We start from the raw sequence: 27,512 nt of genomic DNA, 5'->3' as shown, positions 1-27,512 counted from the left end.
AAACAACACATTTATATCTTTTAATTTAGGAAGTGGTCTTAAAATATATAAATTTATGATTGATATGGCCAAATTTAAGGGAAAAGCTAAATGATATCCTGCAAACATAGCTATGAAATAAAATTACAGCACTTTACTAAGAAAGGTGTGTAATGCTATTTAACAGTATTTTATCTATGACTTTTGCCACTATCCTATAATTTTTTGCTTATTTTTTTTCCCTGTGTTAACTAGGATTATTTTATAACTAAAATAATCCTGCTAGGTAATAGATACCACCCAATAATTATTACAACACATGAGTTGTGTTCATTCACCAAACAATTTGTTAAGATGGGGGGTGTCTTACTAAGAAAGAACCTATATTTTCTTGACTTTAAACCTATGGGACAGGGGGATATAGATTGTATGCTCCATATTTAGTTTTAGAGATCAGTCTTGTTGAGTACAATACCATGATTTTAGAGGTCTGTACTAGGAACATTTTTCAAATACATTTTTTATATTTCAGATGTAATGCACTGCATTTTTATTTGAACAATAAAAAAGAACCCATAATCCTTTGAGACCATGCAGGTCTTTTTTTCCCCCTTTTTGAAAGTATATGGTTTGTGTAATTGCAGACTACATAATGTATTTCTTTCATTCTTTTAAGAAGTGACTTAACTCTTGGAAATAATATTTGGGTTAGATCACACTTCAAATACTGAAATAATTAATATCTCAATTGTGTAGTCTTTTTATACCAAGCATTCCATTTTAGAGCTGATTTTGTTCACCAGTGCCAACAGAATCCCCTTTTCATAAGTTCTCAACATATATCAACATATTCAGAAAAACTGATTTTACTATTCATATGAAAGATATTTTCCCCTTCTGTTTACTGTTGTTGTAAAACTAAGTCATTTTGTTAGTAGTTGAAAATTAACTTTTTGTTAAATTACTTATTGTGATTTTTCTTCTCGGGAAAAAAATGGCGGTGGGGTCAGTAGTTCACTGACTGATTCTGTCTTGTTTTTCATGAAAATATTACACCATCTTTCTTTTGACTCAAATGACCTAAATACACATTTGCTAAAAATTATTTTGCACACTGTATTATTCACTTCATCTTTCAAACAATACAAAGTGATAGACTAAAGAGGGAAATTCAAAATCACAAAGCTTCTTCAGAGCCTCTGTTTTATTTCATCTATTTTTCACATTGAGTTTTTCAGAAACACTCTCATTCCTGCAGATCTGCCAGTACAGAACTTTTGCAATGCCAAGTAGTGTAACGCACACCCTCAGAAAGCAGAGGCTACTCTGCTGTCCACCATTTTGGCCTATGAAAGATGTGGTAGGAGATAGCAGGGAAACCTGTATACATCCCACTGATCAATGCTTGCTTCAACAAGTCCCAACACTCAACTAACTGGTGTTATTTCCAGGGGATGAATTTAGGATGAGAGCTTCATTAGTGCTTTAATGTGACTTAACTGTGTTACTTACATGATTGCAAAACTACTGTCACTTGTATTTTGGGTGAGTAAAGAGTGTGCAACTATGGCTTGACATAAATAAGAGTTCTGTAATGTGACAGAATACATGACTAATAGATGTGTTATAAGAGGTTTCATATTAGACTTCTACCTTTAAATGCATTCACACTTTTGAAAGCTGAAAGCCAATTTTGCATACTCAGTACTTAAGAACCATGATAAGAAAGATGAGAGGATGTTTTTCTTTAAAAAATTTTTTTTATGTTTGTTTATTTTTGAGAGAGAGAGGGTGAGCATGAACGGGGGAGGGGCAGAGAGAGAGGGAGACACAGAATCCAAAGCAGGCTCCAGGCTTTGAGTTGTCGGCACAGAACCTGATGCAGGGCTTGAACTCACAAGTTGTGAGATCATGACTTAAGCGAAGTTGGACGCTTAACCGATTGAGCCACCCAGGTGCCCCAAAGATGTTTTTTGACAGAGAGAGAGAAGCTAATTTTACATTATGTAGCTTTGGTTTTGAAAAGCAATGCATTAAGTAAGTAGAGGAAAAAAAGAAATTCAACCTAAATCTGATTCCAAGAGGTCACTTTAACAATTTCTTATGAAAATACCTTTTAAAGGTTCTTTTGTCAAACATTTCAAAAGGCATATTTGGAAAATGAGAAAAATACAAATATACAGTTTATGTGTGTAAATAGCCTATATTCAAATTTTGACCCCACTCCTGTGTTCAGCACTGATGGGTAAGAATTTCAGAAACTGCAGAAAGAAAATGAAAGTCTGTTTTTAAGGAGCTTAAAGTTAAAAAAAATAGTGTGTGACATAGTGAAGACAAGAATATTATAGGCTAATTATAAGCTAATTATAAATGTTGAACTTTTAAAAAGTGTTCTGGTATGTTGTGCAAGTTCATTTGCAGTGTTAGAATTGACAAGATTTCATTTGGTTTGCTAGGTGTTTGTATGGTCATTTCATACTGTATTCGGCAACTCAAAAGATACAAGTTACCACAGTGTTGGATAACCAGTACATACATACACATCAGTGCTAACACTCTACTTTTGTATTGGGCTTTTTATTTTATTTTATTTTTTTTAAGATTTTATTTTTTACGTAATCTCTACATCCAATGTGGGGCTTGAATTTACAACCCGGAAATCAAGAGTTGTACACTCCACGGACTGAGCCAGCAGGAACTCCTGTATTGGGCTTTATAATCGACAAATACTTCCCCCGCCCCAACATGCTTTACCAAGTAGATAAGTTTCGATCACCTCTAATAAATGAATGTTAGTATATGTGAAATTAGTAGAAAAATATCCATAAATTTTATTTAGATCACAATATTGAAGCTTACAGTAGCAACACTTTAAAGTGAGAATATGTGACACCAATATGTATCCGAAAAGGTGGACCTCATCAACTCCGTGTCTCCTGCATATTAAAAGGTCAGAGTACCTAGCTTAAGTGCTACTGTGGAAGGACCAATTTCCAATGACATCAGTTCTCTGGAAGGAGAGGAACGCAGCATCATAGAATTTGCTTCTTTATTCCCACAATCTTTAGGTGAAGATATTTCCATTTAAAATTCGTTTCCACTTAAAATCAGTAGTGAGTAGCAACCAGTTGTTTCTTATTTACCTTAAGTAGAGTGGTACCTTAGTTTTTTTTTTTTTGTTTTTCCTTTTAAAAAGGAACATCTTAGGGGCGCCTGGGTGGCTCAGTCAGTTAAGCATCCAACTTTGGCTCAGGTCATGATCTCCCAGTTTGTGAGTTTGAGCCCCGCATCGGCTCTGTGCTGACAGTGTGGAGCCTGCTTGGGATTCTCTCTCTCCTTCTCTCTGCCCCATTCGCACTCCCTCTCTCTGTCTAAATAAATAAATAAACAAGTTTTAAAAAATTTTAAAAAGGAACATGTACATATAGCATAAGTTGGGATTTGTGTGTTGAAACATTTCAAAATTCATGTAGGTGCAAAATTTGTAACTGCAGTTTGACATTACCCCAACATTTGTTGGAGGCTTGTTTTAACCAACATTTTACTCTACACAACACAATTTGGGGCCTAGGACTAGGAGTAACCCCTATGTGAGTAAACTCCTTCGCGTCATTCCAGTTTGTGTGTACTGTTGTCAGGAACACAAAACTAAAAACTAGTCCGTGTAGATTTAGCCTATTCCTTTTAACCCGAAGACACAATGTTACTGTTGAGGCTCTTGAACGTTTCTATAGGATACATGTAAACTAGTAAAGAATACACCGTGCTGCCAGTGATAACCCCTCTTAAGTAATGAGACTGTCTTAAAGTTTTGCTCTTTATAATGGAAGATAAAATGACACTCAGTTTGCAGTTGGGCTTGAAAATGTTAATTGGAACAGGTAAACCAATTAAATCTTTATACTGTAGATAGAACTATGCCTAGTACGTAATGGATGCTCATTAAAACTCAGGGTCAGCCAGAAACACATGCCTTTCTCCAAGCAGGCATTTCGGCAGTATAATCTATTTCAGTAAGTAGCAGAAGCAATCAGGTTGCACGTAAAGAGGTGGGGGACTACCCTCTCTGGTCACAAAAACCACCCACCCAGTCTTTCCACTAAAATCACACAATCGGTTTGAAAGTGAAAAAGAATAGGGACGCCTGGGTGGCTCAGTCCGTTAAGTGTCCAACGGGGCTCAGGTCGTGATCTCCTGGTTTGTGAGTTCAAGCCTCCCATCGGGCTCTGTGCTGACAGCTCAGAGCCCGGAGCCTGCTTCGGATTCTGTGTACCCCTCTCTCTCTGCCCCTGCCCTGCTCGCACTCTGTCTCTCAAAAAAGTGAATAAACGTTAAAAAACAAACAAACAAACACAAAAAACCTGCTAAACTGTAAAGGAATGAAAAGGCTCACGCCTTACACCGACTTAAAAGGCGAGGGCGCCTAGAGACAGCCCGGTCCCGCCCAGGGCAGCAGGCCCCGCCCCCGGCTCTACAATTCCGGTCCAGCGTCTGAGGCGCTCCAAGCCAGCAGCGGGAAAGTTTTGTGTCTGCGCAGGAGGCCTGCCCGGTGCCGCGTGGGAAAGGCGGGACTTTCCTACCTCCTGCGTCATCCCCAGTGCGACGCAAGACGTCACTAGCTTGAACGGGAAGGTCAATAGTAGTGCAGCGAGCGCCCGTTTTTCGCCTTGGGTTTCCGGCACGTGCGCTTGGCGGTCTAGGTGCCGCGGATCGTATCCCTATTCTAACCTCTGATGCCCGTGTTTTAGCTCAGCCCCGGCGCCCACATGCTGTGCCGGCTTGGCGGTAGGTGGCTGCGGCCGCTGCCTGCACTGCAGTTAGGAGTCCGGGTCCCGCCTCTTGCGCCAACCCCGACGGGCGGCATTAAGCACTCTGCTCTGCCCGCTTGGGCCGTGGCGTCAGTCTCCGCAGTGGGCTCTGGCGGCCCTGGCAGCTGGTACGAGGCCCTGGCCACGTCGGCGCCGGTGCAAGGCGCGGAGGAGGTGCTACTCGGCGTGCACACCGCCACGGGTCTGCCCTGGTGGGCCTGCATCGGCCTCACCACCGTGGCTCTGCGCGGCGCCGTCACTCTACCCCTGGCCGCCTACCAGCACTACATCCTGGCCAAGGTGAGGGCCACCTGCACCCTGCGCATCAGCTTCGGCGGTGAAGGGTGGTAGACGTCTACCGGGGGCTTAAAATCCCTGGCTGCCGCCGGAGTGCTTAATGTAAATCATCGTGACCGCCTTCTTTGCTAAGAAATTTAACTAGCACTGGATATGGAATTGAGAGATGTCTGGTGATATGTGTACTTGTCATGTCGTTTACCCTGCTGGGTTTGTGCTCCAAGCCCAAGTGGTTGCTGCTGCTTGCTGCTAGAGAATGAGAGAAGTAAAAGAATTAGCAGAAGAAGTTGTGTGGAGAAACCTGTAAATTTGCCGTCTTAAAGGTTGTAGTAGCCTGTATGCCTGCAGCATCTTTTGTCTCCGAGTATTCCAGTTCACCTTATTGAAAACAACTACTAAACTAGCGATTTGCAAACTTGATTCCTTATTCAGGCCGTGCTGCCTACAACTCGGGTTAGTCGCAGCCACTTGACCTTCAGTGTTTCGTTATTTTTTCTGTGGAATCAGGTAGTAATGCCTTCCTGGCCTACTTCACAGTGTTATGATATCAAATCAAATACTGTAGGTTAAAGTGCTTTGAAAGCAAAATATTATTCAAATGGGAAACTTCAAAAATAATGTCTTAACGTGTTTTCAAATAATTATTGAGGATGTGGAGACCCGGAAACAAAGGAAATTATCACCATTAAGACAGTGACGTGCTGTACAGAATTAACACAGAACAGAAATAAATACAAACTTTTTGTGGCTCTGTCGCTGTCACAGAGCGTATTAAAGACTCTTAATTAATAGACTTCTGTTTTCTCAGTTTACATTATTGGAAAATCCAGGGGTGAAACATTCTAGGATTCAGTTCTTATTTAATCCTTATAATAATTCTGTGAGGTGGGTGTTGTTAAACATTTTATATTATGAGGAAACAGGGTTTTACAGCTTAAGTAACTTGCCTGAAATCACATGGCTAAGAGTATGAGCTGGAATTTGAAATTTGGTTGTAACTGAAGATTTCTTAAGCAAATTAACATCTTCTGCTTAGACTTAAATTTTCTTGAGATGATCAGTAAACCACATTTCTGAGTGAGTTAGAGGAATATTATGAGTGGTTATGGATAAGATCCTTTATGTGCTCATAACAAATTCTACGTTTTCTTTAGCTAGGTGGAAAATTTGCAGCCAGAAATAAAAAACATTGCAAGGCATCTTAACCAAGAAATTGCAGTTCGTGCAAATCAGTTGAAATGGTCCAAAAGAGCTGCAAGGTGAGCTAATTCTGTGCATATAGACCTACATGTGTATGTATATATATACATACACTTACATACATCCCCAAATTGTGTCTGTGATTATGTTAATTAGAGGTTTGAGTATTCTGTAGCTGTAGCAGCAAAGTAGTTCTTTCACTCTTTAATATTTTAATGTGTTTGTGTGGTATGACAGTTTTATATAGTGGACTGAAAGCAAGAAGTAGAGAAACAAAGAGCAAGTTCCTTCTTGAGGGACTCCAGCCTCCTGAAAAAGACCGATAATCAAATAATGACATAACAATTATAAAAAAGGTTATGTACAAGTTCGGTCATCATGGAAAGTCAGGGAAGGCTTCACAGGATGAAGGTACCGTGCCAGTCTGTTGGAAGTTTAGTCAGCAAATGATACAGAATATTTATACACTTGACTGTTTTGGAAAGAAAGGTACAGCAGACAATAACCCACAAGAAGGGGGAGGTAGAAAATGTGAATGTGTGAATGCCAGGTTAGAAGAAATTAGATAGCCAAGGTGCTGTCTGTCCACTGTGGTTACCCTGTGTAGTTGTCTGCCTGGGCTCTTAGCCCTTAGAAAGTGCTTGAATGGGCTGCAATTCTATGCCTGCACTCAGCCACTGGGAACTTCTAAGTCCTGCTTCAGTCAGCCTAAGTTACTACTTAGTCAAATTCTGGTCTTTACTAGACTAAGTGTTCACCGGTTCACAGCAATGAGAAAAATAAGGGTTTTTATTATGAGTATATGATGTATATATGGTTGTTCATATATTTTTACCTATATGGGTAGACATTTGCCTACTATTTTCAACATGAAATTGCTTCCCTCTTCACTTAGTGTTGAAAATTTGGAAAGACCTGCCATTTATTTTTATTTCAGAGAGAGAGAGAGCAAGCAGGGGAGAGGGGCAGAGGGAGAGAGAGAGTCTCAAGCAGGCTCCACACGCAGTGCAGAGTCTGACTCGGGACTGGATCCTGCAACCCTGGGGTCATGACTTGAATTGAAATCAAGAGCCAGATGTTCAACCGACTGAGCCACCCAGGTGCCACAGAAAGACCTGACATTTAAAAAAATCATTGTGTTGGGGCGCCTGGGTGGCGCAGTCGGTTAAGCGTCCGACTTCAGCCAGGTCACGATCTCACGGTCCGTGAGTTCGAGCCCCGCGTCAGGCTCTGGGCCGATGGCTCAGAGCCTGGAGCCTGTTTCCGATTCTGTGTCTCCCTCTCTCTCTGTCCCTCCCCCGTTCATGCTCTGTCTCTCTCTGTCCCACAAATAAATAAAAAAAAAAACGTTGAAAAAAAAAAAAAATAAAATAAAAAAATAAAAATAAAAAAATCATTGTGGTAGCTTAATATCTTTACTTGATAAACTTAACAGTGTTTAAGTTTTATTGATCAGAGAAATCTAAGGACAATAAATCTAGGCCAAAATAACAGATTCATAGCTGCTCATCTGAGTTATAAATGCAGCCTAGACAAGCCTGATACCTTGCTTATGCAGTACTGGCAGAATGATTTTCCAGATACATCCTCACACAGATAGATGACTTTCTAGAAAGACACATCTGAGGGTTTCCTGCATTTTCAATGGAACTGAGTCTTTTTTTTTTTTTTAATTTTTTTTTTTTTTTTTTTCAACGTTTATTTATTTTTGGGACAGAGAGAGACAGAGCATGAACGGGGGAGGGGCAGAGAGAGAGGGAGACACAGAATCTGAAACAGGCTCCAGGCTCTGAGCCATCAGCCCAGAGCCTGATGCGGGGCTCGAACTCACGGACCGTGAGATCGTGACCTGGCTGAAGTCGGACGCTTAACCGACTGCGCCACCCAGGCGCCCCTCAATGGAACTGAGTCTTGAAGGGTAAAAGTGAGTTTGTCAGGTGGATAGCCAGGTAAGTGGACTGTCCACGAAGATGATTTAATGACTTCCAAAAGCATGCTGATGTAGAAGTCTGATATATTGGATAGCCTATGTCATTTAGGCACCAGAATATATAGGTGTGTGTAAAAGAGTAACAAAAAATTGAGTATATATATACTCAAAAATTGAGTATATATAATTGAGTAAGACCCAACAGTTGACCTTCAAGGAGACTTTGATCTAGAAAGTGGGACTTAAGGCAAGAGCAGGAATAACTAATAGGATTAACAGAGAAACATGAAGAAAATCTTCATGAAAGAATTGAGGGGCACCTGGGCGGCTCAGTCAGTTACACGTCCGACTTCGGCTCGGGTCATGATCTCAGTTTGTGAATTTGAGCCCTGCGTCAGGCTGTGTGCTGACAGCTCAGAACCTGGAGCCTGCCTTGGATTCTGTGTCTCCTCTCTCTGCCCCTCCCATGTTCATGCTCTGTCTCTCTGTCTCTCAATAATAAATAAACGTTAATAAAAAATTAAAAAGAAAAAGGATTGAAGAATGGAGACCATTTTAACAGGTCAAGAACCTGTTACATATTACAGAAGCACATTGCTATAAAAGGTATATTCAGAGATCAAGTAATTGAGCTTGCCTGGAATGGAGGGATTTTAGTTAAATGTGCTTTCACCTTTAGAATTTCTGGTACAGACTGGTCAGACCATGTCAGTAGTGAAATTTCACTTGTTAAAACCTAATTGGCCAAAGACCATCAGAGACAAAGCTTATAATCCGACAATGTCAGATTTATCAGATTGTTATATAATTTGTGTACATTGCTAGAGAATTTTCAGTAAAAGGCCTTATTTGCCTTTTGTTAGGCAACCCCTTAATATAGCGTATGAGAACTAAAAATCCTGCACAAAACTTAAGCTAATAACCACAACATGGGTGTGTTTGTACTATGGGTATGAAGCACTGTTAGTCAAATGACATTTTCTCCTTTCCCTTTTTTTCCCTCTTCCTTCAAACTAGACTCACTTATCTAAAGAATATGCGGAGGCTTGTTTCAGAGCTGTATGTTCGGGACAACTGCCACCCTTTCAAAGCCACTGTGTTGGTCTGGATTCAGTTTCCAATGTGGATCTTCATGTCCATTGCCCTCCGGAATTTTAGCACAGGAGCAACACATTCAGAAGGTAGTTATTATAGAAGTCTCTTTCCCCCAAATAAGTTCTCTAACAATGTTTTTGTACTCAAAAAACAAAAACAAAATGTGAAAAATCCCTATACTTTTTATAATTAGTATATTGTCACCATCTTTCTTACAAGGGTATAGGTTTTAAAATATCACGTATTAGCTAACTAGCCATGTTGAGAAAACAAATGAATATAGAAAGGACAATAGTAATAGAATTGACCCTTGAACAACACAGGTTTGAACTGGGCAGATCCACTTATAGGTGGGTTTTTTACAGTACGGCACCATACATGTATTTTCTTTTCATTATGATTTTCTTAATAACGTTTTCTTTTCTCTAGCTTTATTGTAAGAATTCAGTATATGATACTTGGGTTATAGGTAAGGCTTCCAGACAACAATAGGCTTTCAATAGTTAAGTTCTTGGAGAGCCAAAAGTTATACACAGATTTTCAGCTGCTCGGAGGGTCGGCACCCCTAAGCCCTGAGTTGTTTAAGGGTCAACTGTACTTCTTCATGGAAGTCATAATAAATTTAGTGTTATAATTCCATGATTACGTTTTCTGGCCAAGAATTTCTTCTGTTTATAAAATTAAGAGATCAGAAAAGTTTTCACAGTTATGAATGTAAACATTAATTAAGAAACCGTATAATGAAAGCATGTATTTTTTACTTTCATTTAAAGGCATTTCTAACCAGAAAGTAATCTGAACAGAAAGAAAGTAGCCTATGGACAAATAATTATACAAACACAAGTCTGAAAGAGTGCTGCTACTCTATGCTCCTACAACTGTTTGCTACAGAGAGCTTTCTCATCACAGGAAGGACTAGTTTATGTTGTGGAATGAAAACGAATGAAAGCAATACATGTCTTCAGTGTGAAAGACCCCTTATTTGAATTAGACTACTTATGTCTTGTGTATTTCTTCCTGCTATGTTTTATTTATGAAACTGTTTTAGCAGGTTTTTCTGTTCAGGAACAGTTGGCTAATGATGGGATCCTGTGGTTTCATGACCTCACTGCACTAGATTCCACTTGGATTCTGCCTATCTCTGTTGGTGTCATCAATTTACTAATAGTGGAGGTCAGTGGTTTTAAATGAGATTTGTTTGCCATTGGAATCATTGAGATTTTTGTTGCTGTTGCACCATTTGAATTGTTGGTGATAGCTCTGAGCTAGAATTGAGATTCCTTGGTTTCTGGTCATAGATCAGACATTGGCAAACTCTGTCTGTTTTAAGCCAGTTCCTTAATCTCTCTGGGGGGCCACATGCTTATAATTAAAATGGAGGAGCTGAATTAGAACACTTCCAAAGTCTCTTTCACCTTTACAATGATCTGAATCTAATACATACAATTTTGTGATTAGTTTTTGGTAAAGAGAGTAATTAAGATACTTATCAATCTGGTTTTATTCTTCCAGTAGGTTGGCAATTTGTGTATATATTTAAAATGTAAATTTGTAAGCAGGAAACACCATATCTGATTGTCATTTTTTAGCTGTATGACCCTAGAAAAGTTAGAACTTAGCTTTATATGATGGAGTGGAAAAATACAGATATACAAAATATGAATTGTCAACTATGTCTCACCTTTATCCCATGCTGTGTTACTCAGCAGTTTAGGGAAGGCAAGCTTTTAGTTGTATGAGGAGCTATTCTCAGACTTTGAGTAGGACATAGTCTCTTTGAACTGGAACAAACCTTAGAAATGATCTTTAGAACTTCAGTTGAGATCTCACAGACCTGTCACTGGTCTCTGTTTGGGGAATCTAAAATACCATCCTAAAATGATGGTACTCTAATGTCTTGGGTTAAAATTTCTTGAGAAAAGACTCCATGTGTAGTCTAAGTGTTTTCCTAAGATCACCTAGCACAATCCTATGAATGTGGTTGGTACTTAGTGAATATTTGTTAGAACGAAAGAAGTGGTAAACACAAGGTCACAGTGAATTAATGTCAATCCTTAGTCTTTCCTTTTAGTGACGAATGACCCGGTATATATAAGTTTACAAAAACTTATTTTTTATTTTTTTAATTTTAGAGAGAGGGAGGGAGAGTGCGAACCGGGGAGAGGGACAGAGGGAGAAAAGAGAGTCTTATGCAGGCTCAACGCTCCATGCGGAGCCCAATGCAATGATCTCATGACCCTGGGACCATGACCTGAGCTGAAGTCATGAGTCGGATGCTCAACCAACTGAGACACCCAGACACCCCAAGAAAATTTATTCTTACTTAATATACACCATGTGGCAGGCACTGTTGTAAGCAATTTACATGAATTAACTTATTTAATTCTTAGAATAATCCTGTGATGTAGCTACTAATATTACCCCTGTTTTAAGTTAGAGAAAGTGAGGTACAGAAAGGTTAAGTAACTTGTACAAAGTCACATAACCACTAAATGCAGGGCTGTTCACATGAATCTAGACAGTTTGGATGTAGATTCTGTGTTCGCAGTTATTACACTATGCTGCCTCTTAAGTAATTCATAAATCATAACTGCTTTTCCTAGCCTGGTTCTCCCCTTATTCCATGGAGCCAGATTACAAACCTTTGAAGTACCTATTGAGTTCCTTCTTTATGCCAGGCACTGTATGTAGGTGCCAAAACAAGGGTAGTGATTCATACATAGTACCTATCTTGAAAGGACTTTCAGTCTTACGATCTTTAAAAAAAAAACACAGATGATCAACTATATACATTTATCAGTGTTTTATTTTTAACTTTTTTGCTTCTATTAAAATATATGTAGGTGGAGGTCAGTCAAAAATCAGGTTGTATTTTAAAGCTTGTCTAATTTAATATGCTTAATACTCATTGTGTGTGTTTATATTCTACTCTCTCAGATTTTTGCTCTGCAAAAAACTGGAATGTCTCGTTTTCAGACGTATATTACATACTTCGTTCGTGCAGTGTCAGTGTTGATGATTCCAGTTGCTGCAACAGTACCTTCAGTGAGTAAGCACCGGCATTGTGGGTAGTGTGCTAAATCCTCTCTGTGCATAGCTTACACTGGCTAGGATTCTGCCTCTTTTTTTTAATGTTTAGTTATTTTTGAGAGAGAGGAAGAGAGATCTGAAATGGGCTCTGCTCCAACAGCAGAGAGCTCCACATAGGGCTCGAACTCATGAACCATGAGATCATGACCTGAGCCGAAGTCTGACACTTAACTGATTGAGCCATCCAGGTGCCCCAGGATTCATCCTCTTCTATTGAGCTTCATTTGACTAAGTCCCTTACTGGTTTCCAGGTTTCTGTAGTAATTAATCTATCACCAAGTGACACTCGAATATTTCTTGGGTTGGTTAATCTTCCTCTGTGTGAAAGTGAGTTAGCTGTCAACTCTGTTTCTTTTTTTTTTTCAGTCTTATACAGCGCTGTGAACATAGTATTTGCTCTGTTTAATTAGTTGAAATATTGAATTCCTTCTGTCTACATAGACTGGGCCAAGGAATTTAGCTCTTAAAAAAGAAACAAAACTTCATGCTGAGTCCATAATGGCTCATATATAATATCGCTTAACCTCATAAAAATTCAGTGGGATAGGTACATCTGTCCCCATTTACATGTCATTACACTCTGATAGAAATGGAAAAAAATAGTTAACGTTTGCAGTTATTTCCTATTTTCAGCCTTTGTTTATTTCCCAATGAAACTTTAGTGCAAAGAGGGCAAAAGCTGTATTTGGCATTATCTCTGTCTTTGCTGAGGGCCAACACATAGACCATGAAGTAGAAGTCATTTGTGGGTGGTATGTAAAGTTATATCTGCATATATGAAAATACTTCATTATCCTAAGAATCTGAACCGGTATGTTTTTAGCATCAAAAATGTATTTTTAAAGCTGTCCCTTGGCCATAATACTGTCACTAATCCTGTGTAAAATAAGTAAGTCTCCACATTTCTAAAATAGACATCGTAATGTCTGTGAGAAGTAATGAAATAGCAACAAGTGCTTATTATGGTACTTTTCATGTAATGGTAATGTTGTAAAATACCCTGTGAAAATAGAATAGTACAGAGTCATCGCATTTCTGGGGGAAAATAATACCAGTTATAACTTAGGAAACTCCCTGGTCAAATAAGATAGGAGCAGTGAGTTTTCCGTGAGGGATTGGGTTTGAAATGGGTGACAGATCTACAAAGCAATGTCTTAAGTACCCAAAAGTTTATTCTCTCCAATATAGGAAATTCAGAGTTAGGCAGTTTGGGGTAGAGCTGGTATAGCAGCTGCGTGAAGATAGGAGAAACCCATCCACCTTCTCTCCCTGTGTTCCATCATCCATAGCCTGTAATTTCTATCTGTAAGGCCACGGGATGGTCATGATGGCTGCTGGAGCTTATCTTGCAGGATTGGTAAAAGGGTGCTTCAAGTGCAGTTATCCTCTTTAAGGAGCCTTGCCAGAAGTCACACCCAACACTTGTGCTTACGTCTGACTTACATGGGTCATAACCTAATTGCAGAAGAGGCTGGCAAGTAGTCTTTTTTTTTTTTTTTTTTTTTTTTTAAGATAGCAGTATACCCAGCTAAAAAAGAGAAGTTTATTACTAAGGAAGAATTATTCTTAGTAGGCAATTTCAGGGTAGTTTTTGTGTCCTGGGTAAGTTCAGATGATGATGATTGCCAGTATTTATTTGATATTGACCTTGTGCCAGGCACTGTTTTAAATGGCTTACATATTTTAGCTCATATAATTCATCCAGTGTGCACTGAAGTGGGTGCCATTATAATCTCCACTTTAGTGATGAGGAAACAGGCACAGAGAGGGTAAGTAACTCACCCAAGGTCACTCATTTATTAAGTGATACTTAACATCTCTTAAGTATCTAAGGCACATCCAGGCAGTTTGGCTCCTGCTCATAACTACTATGCTAATCTCCTTTGAGGATGTATTACGTTCTGCCCCTAAGAATTTACTTTGGAACAAAGGCAGGTAGGTCACCTACTGTGCTTAGCAGTCTCTGTAAGTTATCACATTTTTTCCCCCCCAGCAACCTTCTGAAGTAGGTATAGTTCAGTTCCCATTTTATAGATGAGGAAACTGAAACAGAAGGAAAATAACTTCCCCAAAGTCAAATAAATGGAATTCAGATTCAGGCAGTTCTACTCCGGGACCTGGACTAAACCACCATGGGGTCATGCCCCTGGAGCCTGATCACATTCTGATGCCAAAGAAAAGTTTGGAACAGGGATGTATGTATGGGAATATTTTGAGAGGCTACAGAACTTAGCCCTTGACCTAAATAAGTCACCCTGGATGGAAGTACAAGAGAAAGTGGAAGAGAGACTCTCTGACAAAGGCTAAGATGCTACATTCCTGACTAAGAAACTGATTACTGGGGACATTATTTATAGACGATAGATCACTGTGTGGAGGGAAATGGGATCCAGGGAGCCTGAATGGCTGTGCCCCACAGTACCCTACCTCCAGTACAGCAGCTTGTCAGGACTCTTGTTGGGGGAAAAGTGTGCTGTATTGCCAAAGAAGGGAGGTGACATCTGTCTTGAATCTCTGCCTGGGAGATGCTCTCTGTCACCCACTTTCTATCATGAATACCTCTCCTTTTGCTTTCTTTTCACTTTTTGGTCCTTTCAGCCTCCTTTCTTACTTACTAGATTCATGACAGGTATCTAATAGCCGCTACAGGTCTTGCTCAGTCTGGTGCACTGCTATTTGCACTGCTATTTACAGAGATTGTAATTTTCCTTTTTTATTGCCTGTCTGTCTCTGGACGTCAGTGTTCTTGGAGAATGGAGAAGCACTAACGTTCACGTCCTTTCTTCTCTTTACAGTCCATTGTCCTCTACTGGTTGTGCTCCAGCTTCATGGGCCTTTCACAGAACTTGCTGCTGCGTTCTCCCAGGTTTCGCCGACTTTGCCGAATACCATTGACCAAGTCAGATTCAGACACTCCTTATAAGGACCTCTTTGCTGCCTTTTACGCCAAGTTCATTTCAAGAACATGAGAGGCTTTCCAGTAATTTTGAAACAATTGGAAGTATAACTATCACACTACATTTAAGTTTAGAAATTCAGATGTGATTTAATTTGTCTTTATTAAAATCATGAATTGTGTGAAGTACTGTGGGTTAAGATATAATACAAAAGTAGAATCAAAGTGTCTGGTTCTGCTTATAAAATTACAACTTGCTAGAGGTGCCAAAACTTTGGAAAACAGGATTAGATACTGAATGATGTTAAATTACACTGACCAATCTCATACATTAAAGTTTTTTAAAGTAAGAGAATCCAGTGAGGTGATTCTTAAAATTTTGGTGGTGTGGAGGATCATAGACCCGTTTGCACATCTGCTAAAGCTATGGTTTTCTTTTCAGACAAATCCTGGAACTCACAGTATGGGGGCCTTCATTGACAACCCCTCTGCCCCACACCAAGGCTCTCTGGTGATTTCCTGGTTGAGAACTCTTATTCTCATGGAACATACAATGATGAGTTAATGTGTGACTTTTAAAAAATGGACTTAAGATACATGCAGTAGAGTAGTCCATACAAGAAAGTACCTAATATGGTAGGTGATCTTGCCTTAAGACCTGCTCTGAAAAAATACGAAACGGGTACATTCCTTTTTCTATAATTTAAGACGTCTGGAATAGAGTACAGCACTAAGTATTGCTAGAGCCCAGAGTGGAAAATCTTAAGCATTCAGTTTATTTAGTCAAAGGAAGAAAACTGGAATGTTGGCTACCTATTGTGGATGTGATTTTATAAACTTTTTTATTTGGAAGATTAAGTACTCTAATGGGTTTATTATGGTAGACATATAGGTGAAATTAACAGGTAGTATAAATGGTAGATCCAGTTGTTTGATTTGAAAAGATGATAAAACTAATTGTGGAATAATTTGACAGTTACTTAGGAAGGTGATAAATTGTAAGTTTTCATTAAGTTGGAATGCGAATACAATCCGAGATGCCCTGCCATCCCATCTCATGTTTTACAATAAAGTAAAAACTAAAGCAAAATCAATTCTTTCTTAAATAATGTCTATTACATCTTAGCCATTTTGGTTGCCACCTAATTGAGAATTTAGAGGTAGCATTTAGGATCTGGTTTTCTTTTCTTGACTTCCCAGTCCTGGGTTGTGACTGCCCTATTGATGGAACTGTCTTTCTAATCATAGTGAAGGAATTGAAACATATGTACAGTCAGTCCTCATTATTCACAGATTTTGTATTTGCCAATTTGCCTACTCGCTAAAATTTATTTGTGACTCAAATCAGTACAATGCTTTTGATGCCACAGAGTGGCAAAAAAATTGAGTCATTCGAGGTACATGTTCCCAGCTAGGTCAGATAAGGCAACACTGTGCCTTCTTGTTTCAGCTTTCATACTATATAACCAAGTGTCCTTTACTTGGTCTATTTAGTGCTATGTTTTTTCTCATTTTTGTGCTTTTTGTTGGTGATTTCGCTATTTAAAATGGCCTCCAAGTGTTGTCATACTGAAGTGCTGTCTAGGGGCGCCTGGGTGGCTCAGTCGGTTAAGCGTCTGACTTTTGCTCAGGTCATGATCTCGCAGTTCATGAGGTCGAGCCCCATGTCAGGCTCTCTGCAGTTAGCAGGAGCCTGTTTCAGATCCTCTTGTCTCCCTCTCTCTCTGCCCCTCCCCATCTTGTACGCTCGCGCTCTCTCCCTCTCTCCCTCTCTCTTTCCCTCTCCCTCCCTCCCTCCCTCACCTCTCTCAAAAATAAATAGATATTTAAAAACAAGTCAGTCAATCAATGAAGTGCTAGCTGGTTTTCCCAAGCACAAGAATGCTGTGATGTTCCTTAAGGGGAAAATACCTACATTAAATAAACTTCGTTCAGGCATGAATTATGGTGCTTTGGCCATGAGTTTACTGTTAATGAATCAGCAATATATTTTATTGAGTTGACAAAAACGTGACAAGAGGCTTGCGGGAACATGACCCTTTTTTTTCTCTTGGAGCAATGGTTTATGTTCACTAAGTCAGTTTTTGTGGTAACTTTGTAGAATATAACAAGAATTGACTTTCTGTAATGTGCAATCAAGGAAGCAGAGGCAGAAATGGGTATGGTAGTTGTATTATAGCAAAAAGAGGAAAGGGAGTTTGAAATATTGGAACAAGTTGACTCTTGGCATGTGTATCATTGTGTACTGATACATACATTTTTCTCATAATGGGGTGAAGGAATTCAGCCCTCTTTCCCCATCTTACTCTAAGAAGTTGTCACTTTCTGAAAGTAAGAAATAAAGGAATGCTGTAACTCCCTTTTCCAGTAGGTGAATCTGCTTTCATGAGCATGCTTTTCCTCGTTTACTCTGATTCCTCTTGATTTCTAAATATATACTTAACATCTTTTTTCATATAGATATAATTTCCTATTGCTCTCCCATTTTCCGACTTCTTGAATTGCTGTTACAATGTATGTAAGTTTATTTAAGAATATTTCTCCCAGATCTCAAAATAATTTCTGATAGGGTTGGAGGTAGCTGGGATCTTGGAAAATACTCATGAATAAAGAAAACTGATACATTATGAACAGAGTTGAATTAGTCACCTGACTTCAGGCTGGTAAATATTCCTCTCATTTCTTTCTCTAGGCAGAGTTGTTAGTAAATAGCAAGTCCTAGTTCAGAAAATTTCATCTGTGGTCTTTGCTCTTACTTCCCCAGCAGTTTGTCATAGTCTGGAGTGTTTCCCGAGCCTGAGGTCAGGGGAGGTGGGTACTGGATGCACACAGAGGACACACATGCTGTTAAGATCCCTTGACAACTTCCTGTTGGATGCTTCTCTGTCCTCTGCCGCTGAGGGACTGGCAGAGCTCTGTCCTGGACACTGCAGAGTTCAGGAAATCTTTCTGTCTTTTCAGATGGAGAGCATAATCTATTTGTGTGTGTTACCCTTCCTCATTTCTGGAAGTCAGTCTTTTTGTTTGTTTGTTTGTTTGTTTGTTTGTTTGTTTGTTTCAGGTGGGCCTTGTTTTTGTCTCTCGCCCAGATTCACTTTTTTTTCTGGGTATGACTCAGCCCAAGAGTTAGGAAAGAGTTAGGAAAGAAACAGTCCTGGATCTGTTTATATTATACCATGATGATACTGGAGCTCAGGAGTATGTTAGGAGATGGAACTGTCATACCCAAATAACTAAATTAGTTTTCCCTGGAACCTCTGTAAGAGAAAACCCGAACAGTCCTGTCTTGGCCAGATGACATAGGTGGGAAGAGGAGGCTCACTTAAGTTAAAGGCAAAATCCTTGATTGCCACCTTCACAGATAACCCAGGAGAGGATGGAGAGCAAACCTTTCTAGGTACATTTAAACGTGCTCAAGAGCTAAAGACCAAACCCTACCCCCTCTCAGAAGAGGTACAGCTAGTTCTAGACTATATTGGGGAAATTGTAGTTTCTGAGGAAAAGTGGGAAAATGAGGGCCCACATAAACCTTAGTAATTTCTCTGTTGTGCATGTATGCTTCATTCATTCCGTGTGTCTTCATAGGTTTCTCCTCTGAGGATCCCAAGAATCCCCCCGCCTTTTTTTTTTTTTTTTTTTTTTTTTTTTTGAGACTCAACCTGTTAAATTGCTTCAATACCAGAGTAAGCCCTGAAAGCAGTAGGAACTCAGATCCTAGAAAAAAAACTAAAGCATGTAGTTTGTTTTTCTCCTGGGATGATAAGTGAAGTTACGACAGAATGCAGAATTTTAAATTTCAAGTATGACCTGTGAATCTGCGCAAGAATTGGGGTTTCTGTATTAAAGCTAAATATGCAAATGTGATGTAAAACCTGAGACTGTAGTTATAACAGATCATTACCGACACTTGTCTGTTTTTGTGAGCTGATTCTACCAGAACAAAGATTATCTGGAAATGCTGAGAATCTATAGAAAATGTTCTGAATGAACCTTATGGATATATATAGTTTAAAGTTGTAATAACTGATATTTTCTAATTATTTTTGTTATCTTTTCTTTTTATATATTCTGTATTTTATGAAATCAGTATTTAGCTTTGGGACATTTGAATTTGTGTAGTATGAAAACCATAGATATTTCTGAAATTTTGGACCTGTGTTTAAACAAGTAAAATAAGTATACTCATATATATTTTTAATATATTCATATATATAATATGTATGAATTTTCGTTCATGAACATTTCAGGCAAAACCTAAAGACTTTGGGGGTACCTGGGTGGCTCAGTCGGTTGAACGTCTGACTTCGGCTCAGGTCGTGATCTCACGGTTTGTGAATTTGAGCCCCGTGTGGGGCTCTGTGCTTACAGCTCAGACTGGAGCCTGCTTTGGATTCTGTGTCTCCCTCTCTTTCTCCCCTTCCCTGCTCACACTCTGTCTCTCTCTCTCTCTCTCTCTCTCTCTCCCTTTCAAAAATAAATAAACATTAAAAAAAAATTTAAAGAGAAAACCAAAGACTTTGAATTTACATGTATTCTTTGCTAATTATATGAAATACAAAGGTACAAAGGTACTCTCTCAAAATCTTTTGAAAAAATGAAAAACTGGTACTGTGGTCAAGCTAGTGCTAATTGGGGGCATTCTTTGTTTTTCATCAGGTTTTGTTTTTTCATAATGTTGATCAGATTTTTTGCTTCTATAATTATTACTTAAGGTGTTTCTGTACCCGTATACATATACTTTTAAATTTTAATTTGAATATAATTAACATACAGTGTTCAATTGGTTTCAGGCATATAGTATAGTGATACAGCAGTTTTGTACATTTTTTAGTACTCCACATGACAAATGTATTCTGAATTGAATTGGGGGAAACCTTTAAACCTGTAAACCTTGGTATGATAATACATTACATTAAGTTGGTATAAGTATCTTATATATTTCAAGATTTATGGTATCGTAGCTTGCAAAAAGCAAAATAAGTTTAAAAAGCTTGAAAAATCAGGGTAGTACTTAGCAAATGTTTAAAATAATGACAGTATATAAAAGTACATTAGTTTTAATATTACTAAAATTAAATGATGGGTGAAGAATTAGCTTATTCAGCCAGAGAGTGTGCATAGGAATTATGTATTTGTAATTATGTATTCAGTCCCTAGAGAATGTAAGTAGATCATATAATTGTGAAATTAGATTGTTGTGCAGAATTCTGGACACCGGGGTTTTGAATATTTTACATCATCTCAAAGTACAGTAGACTTTTCTCTGTTCTGGCAGGTGACAGCCACAAAAGAAAGCCACCTCGTAAGAGCTTTGAACTATCAGCGGCTGCAATGCCGACAAAGCAAACTGAAATAAATGAACCAAACGTCATCAGATAAGGACAGACATTGTCATGGAGAGGCAATGGTGACTCTTGAACAAAAACAAAAGGAATGATGAAAAAATCTTTATTCAGTAATTGTATTGCTCTAATGTTGCATTGTTATTTTGGAACTCTTATTGTTAGGTAAAATATATAACGTCTATTAGGTATCTTAAGTTTTCTTTGGATGCTGTAACACATTCCTTTATGGCACTTAGGCAACTAAGAGGGAGATGTTATTGACCATATTTGTTGGAGATTTATTTTAAAAATTTGTTAAGTGAAGTATAGTTGATGTACAGTATCATATTAGTTTCATGATATTGCAGCACAGTGGAGATACATAAGATAAATTCTTTTCAAGTTTTTCTTTTAAGATAGCTTCAGGAATCACCCCTGAGAAAGAAAGTGGTCCCACAAAGAGGGTCCTGCCTCCCTGCGGTTCACCACCACCATACTCAGAAAGCCTAGCCTTCATACCTGTTTGACTTAAGACCTTCCACAATCTCAATTAGGAACTATACATAAAAGCATTTTGGTCCTGGTTGATTTCCATCCATAGGAACATAAGACCCGGCCAATACCACAAGGGGAAAAAAGTTACCAGCTTGGCAATGGCAGCAAAATTCCCACGAATCAGCTAAACCAAGAAAGTGCTTTCATACAGAGGCCTTGCCTAGTTCTTAGAGCCATAACCTTATGCTCTTCTGTAACTTGAACGTGAGGGAGATCCTGATACAATTGCCCCAAAGGAATTGCAGAGAGAACCCTGGCCCCTTGCGTTTGATCACAGACTGCCTTCTTGAACGCCCTGTGTTTTGGTAAGTTTTACAGAGTCTTACCTTTAATTACCTAGTCCTATACCGCTGGTTTTGTTTAATAAAATGAGGACTTCTGGGTGTTGGGGAACAAAAGCACTGATGGAAAGACCTGAAATAAAACTAAAAGTACTCCTAGAAAACATCACTTCTACTGAGGTATTCAATCTAAGGTAACAAGACATTTCTATCCTTGAAAGTCTCTGCTAGACTCCAAAGGGCCAAGAATTTCATGAAAAAAGAGGCCTCCAGGGAAAGTGCCCAATTTCTATCTTTTCCATTTCTAGGAAATATCACAAGCACACTTCTCTCCCTTTGCATCCCTGATAAGGCAGTTTACATTTGTTTTGCCTTGGTTAGGAAAGCAGCACTGTATTTAATTTAGCTTTGATTTTTGTCTTCTGGCTAAATTGTAGCTCTCCAGGGAAATTTAAAAATGCATTATGAAATACACCTAACTCTATTCCTTTCATTGCAGCTGCATTTCTGCATGTTCCAACCGTAGTACAAATAATTTGAGGGATTTCTTCTAATTACCACCTCAAGCCTCCTGGATCTTCTGTGAGTGATGGCTGCTTCTGAGGGTAAGGAGTATTAAAAATGTAAATTCTTTATCTATGAGAGAGCTAACAGCTTCATATTCCATGCTTTTTAAAATTTATCCTATATGTTGCTACAGGTAGGAACCCTCATAAAGTTTTATTATAGAAGCTTCTGTTGTGCTTGACTTTCCTAATAAAACGTCTCTGGCTATATCCAGCCTGATCACCAGCCCTTTCTGTCACGTATTCTCCAGAATTTTTCTTCTTCTCATCTAGGCTTCCTTTTTCTTAACTAAGTCTTCCACTGTACCTCTACTCTCCCAAACCTTTCCTCTGTTCTTACGTCCATTATACAGTAAACAAAATTCTCCTTGCAACTCAGGATGATGGAAGGTGAAAGACCTTTTATTTTTATTAGTAGATCATTATTTCCCTACTCATATGTAAGAAAAACTTTCTGTATACACGCCAACTGGATCTACCACTTCCTACGCTTGTTTCTGGCATCTATTGGCCATCTGGTCACCCCTGTCATTTACTGGCTTCCTCTCTGTCTTCAGGGCTGCCATCACAGTGGATGACTTCAGTAGCTAAGTGGACGTCTTGGTAGGTTAGGCAGTTTGTTAGGTTCCTAACAGGATACCTGGAGGTCACTAACGAAGAAGTCATGGCCAGCTATGGGGAAGGTCAAAGGCCTGTCCTGGCAGCACTACACAAGAAGCAGGATCAAACCAGACAGGCCCAAGATGGCAGATGCCATGAAAGGAGACCCTTGGCCAAATCAGGAAGAAAAAGCTCAGAAACCCTGCTTCCCCACCACTACCCAAGTAATAAATATTCTGCCACCTACTTCACTGTAATAAAAGATAGAAACCCGACCGCCCACGTACACAGCTCCCTCACTGGCCAGCTTAACCTCCCCTTCTCTCTCTCTGTCTTTCCCTCTTTCCTTCTTTCTCTGTGTCCCTCCCTTCCCCCTTTTCCCTCCCTTCAGCTCGCCTGTCTCCTATCTCAAAAGCGTACTTTTCGTTTTAATAAACTTTGCTGCTTGTGTTACTTGTCTGCTATGCTGTGTGTCTGTCCTCGAATTCATTCTTGTGACAAGACCAAGAACCTTTGGCAACTCCTTTGGGTCTGGTTGGGTCGAGGCTCCAGGACCCAGGGAGTCCCCAGTTCACCTGGCAACAGTCTCATCCGACAACTTTGTCACCCGGTCGTTTCACCTGCTACCTGAGATATGTTAGTAATTCCTTTCCAGTCTTCAGGACTAAGTATTTCACCAGGTGATGACAATGTGTACCCTGCAGGCCATAGATTATTGGATCTGGGTTGTTCATGTAGCCTAAGCAGGACCATCAAATCTCTAGGAAATTTAATCTAAGAGCTATGAAGACACCAAGTCAATTGGGTAATTGGTTCATGCTAGACCAGCCATCACACCAGCCCAAACCCACAGGCATGCTACAGCTAAGACTTTGCATAGAACACAAAGGTAGCAGAGAAAGCTTACGCAAGAAGAGAAGAGACAAAATAACACCATCTTGCAAAAGAAGCTGAGACTGAGAGATCCCAGTCTCTACCCCCATAAGAGATAGAGTGGGTGGCCAAAATTCCAAAATTTGAAATTGCAGCCACGTATGACTTTCCTATTGCTGCTGTAGCAAATAAACTTAGTGACTTAAAACCACACAAACATTATCTTACAAGTTCTAGAGGTCAGATGTCTGATATTGGTTCCACAGGGGTGTGTTCCTTATAGAAACTGTCAGCGAGAATCTGGTTTCTTATGTTTTCCAGCTTTTAAAGGTTCCAGCTTATGACCTGCCTCACTCTTTCAATTGTTGGATCCCCTTTCACTCTCACCCTCCTGACCCCCTTTTATAAGGACCCTTGGGATTATTATATTTGGCCACCCTGATAATCCAGGATAATCTTCCCGTCTCAAGGGGCGCCTGGGTGGCTCAGTCTGTTAAGCATCTGACTCTTGATCTCGGCTCAGGTTATGACCTCACAGTCGGCGAGTTGGAGCCCCACATTGGACTCAGTGCTGACAGCATGGAGCCTGCTTGGGATTCTCTCTCCCCCTCTTTCTCTGCCCCTTCCCTGTGTGCACTCTTTCTCTCAAAATAAATAAAATCTTCCCATCTCAGGGTGTCTGGGTGGCTCAGTTAGTTGGGCATCCAACTCTTGATTTTGGCTCAGATCATGATTTTGCGGTTTCTGAGTTTGAGCCACATTGGGCTCTGCCTTGGCAGTGCAGAGCCTGCTTGGGCTTTTCTCTCTGCCCCTCCCGTTCTCACTCACATGTGCGCACGCACGCTCTCTCTCTTAAAATAAATAAATAAACTTAAAAAAAAAAAAGTCTTCCCATCTCAAAATGCTTAACTTAGTCACATTTTTGATCTCGTTCCTCAGGTCCAAGCACATCTTGATTAAGATCTGTGGAGGTGAACATGCGTCTTTATCTTCCATGCCACAGTGGTAGATAGTCCTGCACTCTCTACGTGCAAGGAGTCATTCCGTCTCCGTCTGCTCCCTTTGTCTTCCTATCTGTAGCCCCCTGTTTGCTTACAAGGGTGGTGGTAGGGAGAGCAGGGCAGCTTTTTTTACTCTTAATTGGAGTAATCCCTCCAATTTTTGTGTTAGCTGATGTCAGTGCCTTAGGCGGGGTGTGTTCTCTTCCATCCTCCCTTGGGCAGGAGGTTATTAAAATGCCTTACCAAGAAAATCCTGACCTTGGCTTCTGATGCCGTCCATCTCCAGGAAACTGCCCATTCTACCACTACATAAATGAGCTTACAGTGGTCAGTTGTTTTTTATGTCTGAAGTGCACAAATGCCATTTTGGGGCTTTTACCTGTCTTGCCATACCTGGTGCTACCCCAGACTGACAGATGTCTTCTATATCTCAGTGATGTGCTGAGGGATAAGACGTTCATTTCCCCCACCCCACCCCACCCCACCCCCAGCTTAATATCGCTGACACCTTGTCACTGATCCTAACATTGTTTAATGGAGGCAGGGCACACACTCAAAGATCAAAAATGACGAGGCAGTCATGCAGCTGGTAATTCCTTGTGGCCTTGTAGGCATGGCAACCCACACATTGACTCTATTGTTATTTTTGTTCTGTATGCAGAGTTGCTGACATCATTAGTGAAGTTTTGTTAAAATCCTTGGGTTCCCCTGAGGATAAAAGGGAATAGACACACACACACAAAGTCCTTCTAAATGGGACATTTCATATGGCCACTTTTCACCTTTCTATTTTTCCTTTGATCACATAGAATAAAGCAAAAATATTTTTCCCTATTTTTCTCCACCAGAAAGTTGGCATAAAATGATCCATCAGCAAAACTGTGTATGCAGATTTTATTCTCGGATTTTATGAAAAAGGTCCCTGGATACAAATTATATGGGTTTGGTAGTTAAAATCAGGTTACCACTGTGGTGGGTAATATGTTCAAACGAATGTATTGGCCACAGGAGTCACATTTCAGTCAAAATGGTCAATTCTCTTTGGCCTGAAGAGGAATTCCTATGTGAGCTCTCAGAGTTCATTTGTTCCCCACTTACACACAGAATGCTTACCTGCAGACTTCTTCCCCCAGTAGGACCAGGAGGGAGTGACTCCACTCTTCTTCCAGTGCCCATGGCCACCAGCAGTCATCAGGAAAGAAAAGACAAAGTGGTTACCTAGTGAAAGAGTAACCTCAAGTGAAAATAGAGAAATTTGAAATCTGAATTCTTGAAGGAAAAAAAAAAATAAAAAACCCCACCTGTAACTCCCAGGAGTAATATCTCTAGTTCTCTAAAGTAAATGGGACAGGGCCAGGGTTTCAGCTGAAGTCTTCTAAGGGACAGATACAATTTCTTCCAGATTTAGTGTTTTTGTTCCACCTCAAGTAGGGTTAGCTCTTTTTTTCTGAGCTAGACCTTTATTTTATTTCAATTTTCTTTACTTGCCGTAAGACTGCTATTGACTGGTTTATAGGGTTATTCTTTTAGTCCCAGGTATATTCAGATATTACATGCATACTGACCTTTATCCGAGGCAAGGGTCTTCAAACAGGTCTAAAATGGAGTCAGTTCGGTTTGTCTGAGAGGTCAGATCTCAGGCCTGCCGCCATCAGTCAATCCTTTGCCCACTTCTGGAAGAAGGTGTTCTTTCTTGCTTTCTTTCAAGAAAAAATAGTGGGCCTGGGGAGGTATTAAATCAAAATTTTCTTCTCTCATTCAGTATACTGAAGAGAAAAGGTTTTCCTCCTCTCTTTCTGTTGTAGACAGTAACCATCCAGAGCACCATCAGCATAAATCTTGATCCAAAAATGCTGGGCTTGAGAAGAACATTCTAACTTGGGGGCAGGGGGAGGGGTATAAACTTTTTCTTGAGGTTTAGCAAGAAGGGGCACTTGACAATTAGGTAGTTTGGAGAATTAGGCAAGGGTGTTCTCCTGAGAGGGAGGAATAGTTTTCAGATTAGTAGCTATGGTTTGGGTAATTTGGATTTTATCAAGAACAGTGGAGAGCAGTGAGGGGCTAAGGTCATTGTGTAGGAGAGAATAGATAAGAATGGTTGCAGGAACTCTGGAAGCTTCTCAGTTCCTCAGGGCCTCTTCCACTATTTTTAACACATAGGAAAGCAAGAATGTTTTTGCACATAAAAAGGAGGCTATTCCATAATATTTTGTAAGCATCATATATTCACTTTCCTTGTAGCATTATGTACCTCTGGCCAAGACATAACAGATCCTTGCAGTATGTTGTGGAAGAACAAGAAACAATATTCACAATCTACCAACTCATATAATTTACAGGAGAAGGAAGAACTGTTCTGTGGTAATAGCTGAGAGTCCCGGTGTTTCCCATAATAACAGTATGAGTCCTCTGGGAAAATAGCCATTTCTTAAATTTAGAACTGCCACCACCACCACCACCACTGAGCACTTGGCTCAACAGTTGGGGCATTTTGAATTCCCAACAGAAAATACTGATCTATTTTACCCAATTTTTCCCATGCCATATTCCATATGTATCTTAATTTTTCAGGACTCCAAAATCCAAATACTCTGGTATTAATACATCAGTAATATGGTTTTGTAAGTCGGTAATTTTCTCTAATGAAACAATTATTTTTCTAGGATACTCCTTAAAAAGTGGAGGGCCTCATATTGCTAATGTTATTTCTCTTTAACACATTTTCTATCTGATTCAGTGATGGATAACACCTAAATTCCAATTGATCATTTGCTTTTCCATTGCTTAGTTTCATTACTAGGCCTCTTTTTATTATAATGGATAGCAGCCTAATTCAATCTAACTTCTATTAGAAGGGGAATCAGGGGCGCCTGGGGGCTCAGTCGGTTGAGCGTCTGACTTCGGCTCAGGTCATGATCTCACGGTCCGTGAGTTTGAGCCCCGTGTCGGGCTCTGTGCTGACAGCTCAGAGCCTGGAGCCTATTTCAGATTCTGTGTCTCCCTCTCTCTCTGACCCT

At 39.7% G+C, this 27,512-nt stretch overlaps 1 protein-coding gene across 7 annotated transcripts in view; it reads left to right on the top strand.

Annotated features, from left to right (window-relative positions):
- Positions 1 to 4,572: 4,572 nt before the first annotated feature.
- The window catches only part of COX18 (cytochrome c oxidase assembly factor COX18), an 80,748-nt gene continuing 57,808 nt past the window's right edge, over positions 4,573 to 27,512 (top strand). For 3 of the 7 annotated variants that reach the window (XR_013555243.2, XR_013555246.2, XR_013555245.2), the window contains exons 1-7: positions 4,577 to 5,087; positions 6,243 to 6,343; positions 9,232 to 9,395; positions 10,358 to 10,482; positions 12,247 to 12,354; positions 15,195 to 15,931; positions 20,571 to 22,060. Coding sequence is in view for 1 of the 7 variants with exons in the window: in XM_078446042.2 (XP_078302168.1) it covers positions 4,746 to 5,087; positions 6,243 to 6,343; positions 9,232 to 9,395; positions 10,358 to 10,482; positions 12,247 to 12,354; positions 15,195 to 15,368 (1,014 nt within the window). In the remaining 6 variants the exon portion in view is untranslated. Of the gene's footprint in view, positions 5,088 to 6,242; positions 6,344 to 9,231; positions 9,396 to 10,357; positions 10,483 to 12,246; positions 12,355 to 15,194; positions 19,762 to 20,570; positions 22,061 to 27,512 lie in introns of those variants that run through there. The other 4 variants (XR_013555244.2, XR_013555247.2, XR_013555248.2 and 1 more) reach the window with 4 other exon arrangements.

The sequence above is a fragment of the Panthera onca genome, chromosome B1 (genome assembly GCF_046562875.1).
Source record: "Panthera onca isolate mPanOnc1 chromosome B1, mPanOnc1 haplotype 2, whole genome shotgun sequence".
In the NCBI taxonomy this organism is placed as follows: Eukaryota; Metazoa; Chordata; class Mammalia; order Carnivora; family Felidae; genus Panthera; species Panthera onca.
Note: the sequence above shows the minus strand (reverse complement) of the source record. Positions and strands in the feature narration are given on the sequence as shown.